The sequence below is a fragment of the Lipotes vexillifer genome, unplaced genomic scaffold (genome assembly GCF_000442215.2).
Source record: "Lipotes vexillifer unplaced genomic scaffold, Lipotes_vexillifer_v1.1 scaffold903, whole genome shotgun sequence".
In the NCBI taxonomy this organism is placed as follows: domain Eukaryota; kingdom Metazoa; phylum Chordata; class Mammalia; order Artiodactyla; family Lipotidae; genus Lipotes; species Lipotes vexillifer.
The window spans coordinates 1,145,678-1,151,677 of NW_006791919.1; the positions used below are offsets into that span (position 1 = coordinate 1,145,678).

The 6,000-nt window shown below is 42.6% G+C and overlaps 1 protein-coding gene across 1 annotated transcript in view; it reads right to left on the reverse strand.

Annotated features, from left to right (window-relative positions):
* MYO1B (myosin IB) overlaps positions 1 to 6,000 on the reverse strand; it is a 187,044-nt gene that overhangs the window by 20,118 nt on the left and 160,926 nt on the right. Inside the window, 4 exon segments of the mRNA XM_007464958.1 lie at positions 553 to 639; positions 906 to 992; positions 2,258 to 2,326; positions 5,946 to 6,000. The exon segment at positions 5,946 to 6,000 is cut by the window's right edge and continues 2 nt beyond it. Of these exon segments, the coding sequence (XP_007465020.1) occupies positions 553 to 639; positions 906 to 992; positions 2,258 to 2,326; positions 5,946 to 6,000 (298 nt within the window).

Here is a 6,000-nt window from a genome sequence, read left to right on the forward strand (position 1 = left end):
CTAAATCACAGATGATATTTCTTTTCACATATAATATTTTGCTTATAATATAATCAACAGCTGCCACAGTGAGCCTAAAAAACAATTTCATTCATGGATTAATATTTTTGTCGAGCATGCGTTAACGGTGTTTCTATTATTAACACGTTGCAGAAGACCAATCGAAACCCAAACTTTAACATTCCCATCATGCCCCCATCGCGCAGAAAAACACCTTCAGAAAACTGCCAGGATACATTAGGGGGGTAAAAAACAAACAACCCCCCCCTCCAAAACTAAACATGCATGTTACTTGAGAGTTTAAAAAAAAGAGCAACTATGCTAGTACCTCATTAGTAAGCAATTAATTAGTCTTTTTTGCCTACGCATGCTTAAGCTTCCTAACGTGCTCTCTTGGCACGAACATCTCCAGGGTTATTAAATGTTGCTACTAGGACATGCGCCAGTGTGAGCCACTGTTAACTATGGGTCTTCATCCCCTGAGATGCTAGGGATATGGATTGATTATTGCGGATTCCAGGATGGGAGTGATGGGATGTACATTTCAAGTACCTTAGATCCAAGCCAGTAAGCCCAAATAACTGCAATAGCATGTTTATTCCTAGCCTCCGCCTTCAGCCGGCTCAGTTCCCTTCGCGCCTGTGATGCATTTGAAAAGGAGTTACAGAAGAGTTTAAGGCAAGAAAGGTTACTGCCGATTCCCAATGGAGAAAGAGGAAGAGAGACACCGGTCACCATCAAACAGTAAACACAAAAGCGTGTGCCACCACCCCACACCGAAACGTTGCAAAGAGCAAGAGGCAAACACGTGCTCAGGAGCTTAAGCCAGTGAATCCCGAATGGGAGGGTCCGTTGCTCCACACATCACTCCTGACCCGCTGCCTTCCTGGGCGTCTCTGGCCTACCTGGGTACCATGCCAATACGCTGCAATGGTGGTGGCTGCTTCCTCACAGCGCTTCTGATGCTTCAGTTCCCTCAGGATTCTTCGGGCCTAAAGCGCAGAATGACCCAGAAAGATAGAAAATTAACACCAAAAAACTATATCCATAGTGACTTGAAAAAAACTACCTGAAGAGATAGTCATAATCCCCTTTCTCAAGGCAAAAATCAGTAGCTTAAAGAAAGGAAAAGGGAAGGTTGCTTTATTAGCGCAAAATGGACCATGAGAAGGTGGTAAATGAAGATATCATCAAGCATGACAGTGTAGCCCCACTCAGACAGACAGCAGCCTCCCACGCCCTGATACGTGACAGGAAAAAATCTGACCACAGCAATACAAACTGGACACGGCAGATGGAAGGAACAGTTCTCAGAAGGTGGTCAGTGGATCTCCAATGATCCACCAAAATCCACTTGATCACTTTTATTATTATTGTCTGGAAGGAACTGTAGCTGAACTTTTTTTTCAAAAGAGATGGCTAAAAATTTGCTGTAAAATAAAATTATCTCACTGGTTCAGTACTAGTGGCTTCTTTCCAGTAGTTGCTTGAAAATGATTTAGTGGGGGCCAGGAGGACAGCCGGTTTGGAGGCGAACCCTGAGTTCTGCCTCTGAAGTCTCTAGACTGGACGCCTGGACCCAGGACTCGGTAGTAGGTCAAAGAAAAACCTGTATGCAGCAATTTCACTTACTCTGAGCACACCAGACTTGTATTTAGCAATTGCTGTGGGACAACTACTAAGCACCTGGGCTGCCCACAGGCCTAGACAAAGGGCAATGGAAACCGCAGGACTCCTGAACCAAGATTTGGCTTGTGGGCTATAGTGTCCTGACTCTGAATAACACTTTGGCAGGAAGGACGCAGAACCAGGTGGTGGGTGCACTAGGACAGCCAGCGCTTAGGATCTTTCAATCATGATGGGGCAGCCTGCAAGACGGTCACAGGGAAGGTATGGAAGGCATTGTGCTGGGGTGCTGAGGTATGGCAGGGCTCACAGGTATGGAGGCAACACTGTGAGACAGCCTTTTGCACTACAGCTTCCCTCGCAAACAGGGGGCAAGAGGATATTGAAATCATGTACAGTATTATTTCAAGGACTTCCTGCTCAGAGAACAAAGCTCTTGAAAAGAAAGCAGGAAGCAGCCAAGACATGTTGTAGGGCCGGAGCTTGGCCCATATTTATTTTTTCCATCTGACTGTTTACAGGGAGGGCAGGAGATGAGGAACCCTCCCCTGCAGGGTGAGCCCAGAGACATCATCCTTTGTAAAGAACATGAAAACCTCACATAAATAAGGATCACTTCTTTTAAACTCACCTTCCAACCCCGGATATAAGACTGAATTACCAAGGTAGAGCTCTTTATCTGTTGATACCTCTTTTGTTGCTGTAGGATGAAAGGGGAAGATATCAGCAATTCTATTTACATATCCATAACATGCACACTGAGAAAGAGAATTTGCTCACTTAGTGCAATGAACTCTCGATCACCCATATTCTTTCTGGGAACCAATAAGTACAGAAATCAAAATATCCAACAATCCAAAATTATTATGATTAATCCAAAGTTTGCTTCAAGGATGGTAAATATAATTAATTTCTAAATGACTCAGGACCCACCATTATTAACATCTGTTTTTTGTGTCATGCTGTTATAATACAACGTCGAGCACATAGCAGATACCCAGTGAACACACATGAATGAATACACGCTGAGTTCTGCATCTGCTCCTAAGCCTTCTCTCTTCTTGGTGCCATTTCTCAGCGTGCTACTCACCGGGTCAGCCTCTAACGTCCCCAGTTCCTTTTAGGTTTGCTGCTTTCACTGCCTCAAGCTGGGAAATCAGCTAACAAATTTAAGTCAACTCCTATCAATCGACTAAACTTTATTTATTGAGCTCCTACTCGCCATGGAGCCCTTCAATAGAACCGTGAGGATGTTCAACTGCAGCAGAGGTTATTTCCAGGTGGGGAAGGTTAAGGAAGACCCAGTGAGATCTTCCCAAGAGTCGGCTCGGCAAGCTCGATGCCCAGAGGCCCTTACTTCCGGGGCCAATGCCTTGGAGAGTGGAGGCTGCTAGAACACTATCCCTAGAGAAGTGAGCGCTTACTGTATTTAGTGAGGAATATTCACTACAATGTGGGCATTTGTGATGAAATTTCACAGCTTTTCAAACAAAATACTGAAGCCAGGCTGTGACTCAGACCCTGGAAATGGCAGACTCCCCAGCTCCCTTTCTCTGAGGGGCAACAGATGCTCCCAGGACTCTAGGCTATGTTCTGGAAGCTCAGAGAAAATGAGCAGCAGAACAAAAGAGGGTGCCAGTGAGAAAGGCAAAGAGAACCCTGGGACCCTGTACAAGTCACCACCTTCTTTGGGCCTCAGTCTCTTCATCAGTCAACTGAGGAGCTGGAAAATCTCTAAGATTCCACACAGAGTGATAGTCTACGGCTGTAGGGTCTAAACTGTACCTACAATATCTGACCATCACTTCTGACATTCATTTGGTACCTCAATGTCTTCTTTTAAAATTCCTACATGGCTTGAAAATAACTGTCTTTAAAATTCACCTCAAGGAGCCATGAAATATCACAGAATATGGATTTTAAGATAAGTAGTAACTGAAAATGGTCATTCGGAAAATCTGAGTTATCTGGTCAAGGGAAAATCACTGGCTTGGATAACTGTAGTTAACTGGTGGAGGTATTTACAAGCATACCTTGTTTTATTGTACTTTGCAGATATTGCGGGGTTTTATTTTTACAAATTGAAGGTTTGTGGCAACCCTGCGTTGTCAAATGATGTTTAGCATTTTTTAGCAACAAAATATTTTTTAATTAAGGTATGCACTTTTTCTTTTAAAGATATAATGCTATTGCACACCTAATGGATTACAGTATAGCGTAAACATGACTTTCATGTGCACTGGGAAACCAAAAGATTTGCGTGACTCGCTTTATTGCAATGTTTGCTTTATTGGAGAGGTCTAGGACCAAACCCACAGAGTCTCTGAGGTTTGCCTGTAGTTCAAATTCTAAAACAGAAATAACACTAGAGCAAAATTAATACTTCCTCTAAAGTTTGGGCTACTATTTGTTATCATTCTAACTCTCAGAATCACAAATTAATGATACATCTGGTGACTTTTTAAAAATCTGGAGATACAAAAGCTCTATATTGAGAGGGAGGGTGGAAACAGCACTTGCTATTTTTGGTTCCTTGCCTGTTTCTCCTCATCCTTCTGATGAAATGGCCCCTTCCAGAAGGTCTTCCTTGACCACCCTATATAATCTCCAGTGTCCCTATTATTCTTTTTATTTTTATTTTTTTGCGGTACGCGGGCCTCTCACTGTTGTGGCCTCTCCCGTTGCGGAGCACAGGCTCCGGACGCGCAGGCTCAGCGGCCATGGCTCATGGGCCCAGCCGCTCCGCGGCATGTGGGATCTTCCCGGACCGGGGCACGAACCCGTGTCCCCTGCATCGGCAGGTGGACTCTCAACCACTGCGCCAACAGGGAAGCCCTCCCCGTTATTCTTTATCTCAGTTCTCTATTTCCTTCCTAGCACTTACTCTACAATCTGTCATTGTTCTATTTATTTGCTAAAATGCATATTGTCCCTCACTAGACATGAACTGTATGAGGTCAGGAATCAGGTGGTTTGGTTCACCTTGCTATCCCCTGAACCTGGCAGAATAAGGGTTTCAAAACTATTGGTAGAATTCAATATAGATGAATTCAGGATGATTCAAAACTTGGTTTTTCTTAATGATCTCAAAATAAGAAATAATAAAATGGGTTCCTTGAGGACTGGCTATTTGTGGGTCCTCCCTTTCTCAGGCAAACAGAAAACAGAGCATTATGAATCTGCCGAAGGGCCATGTACCACTGCTATGTGCAGCCAGGTTGGTGACAACAGTCTTCTGGGCCTTTGCAGGATACATGTTAATGAACCCATCATTAACGTGGCTGGCTAGGGTCATACTTTTAACACTTGTACTGTTGGTTATACTCTTTTAACATGAGGAAGCAATTTTAAAGATATTCTTTTAAAGATCACATAATTTTTCCTTACTTTTCATTTAAGTAACTCATTAATTTCTAAAACTTGGAAATTATACACTAAAATGTATCACATGAGAACAGGCCAGCATAAATTATGTCCTGATTATACACACCCTTAAAGCAAAACTTCTCTACAGCTGAAAAAGAGGAAGAACACCCTAAAGGAGATTTGATTGCAATTTTAATTCATTTTCCAACTCACTCTCTAGTGAAAAAGCAGAGAATGAAAATGTGTTTGGAAGCAGTGCTCTTATCATTAAAATTCATTTTGTGAGAACGCAATGCCAAGTTCAAGCTAGCCTAGAGGTACACCTTCAGGTTCCCCTCAAACCTGTTATGCCTCCAATGCAACATCTATAATTGAGTGAGAAAGAAAATTCCCCAAAGAAATTCCATATCGATTAAATAAACATACTTTATTTTGGAGTCTTTTCCCAAAGGGCCAGATATCTGAGGACTAAAGGAGATCCAACCCTTTAACCCAAACCCAGAATTCTACTAAAATGTGGCATTAGCTTTCTGGAATTAAAGCCATTTTCAGTGTTCCTACAATAAATGGAAAACAGCCAATTATTTGGGAAAATTGACCCTACTATACTCAAAGGGTTAAATGACATTATCTCTTCCAATCTGATAACCAAATTCAAGATGTAGATCTCCCACTACATGTATCTCCATCAGTGCAAGACAGCAGGATAAACTAGAGCTTTGACGTTGTCCTGGATTCAAACCCCATCTCTGCCTCATAGTAGCTGTTACTTAACAGCTCAATGACTTAGTGTTCTCATCTTTAAAAAAGGGACCAGAAAAGCACCCATTTCACGAGGTCATTCGGAGGATGAAGTATGTAAAAAAAAAAAACCTACACAGTTAAGTGTGTAACAAATATTTGCAAAAAAAAGCATCGTGATTACAGCTCAAAAAAATGTCAGGGGCTCTCACCGCGTATCTCCTGTACCAGGCAGCGATCACGATTTGGCTTTTTCTCATCAGCAGG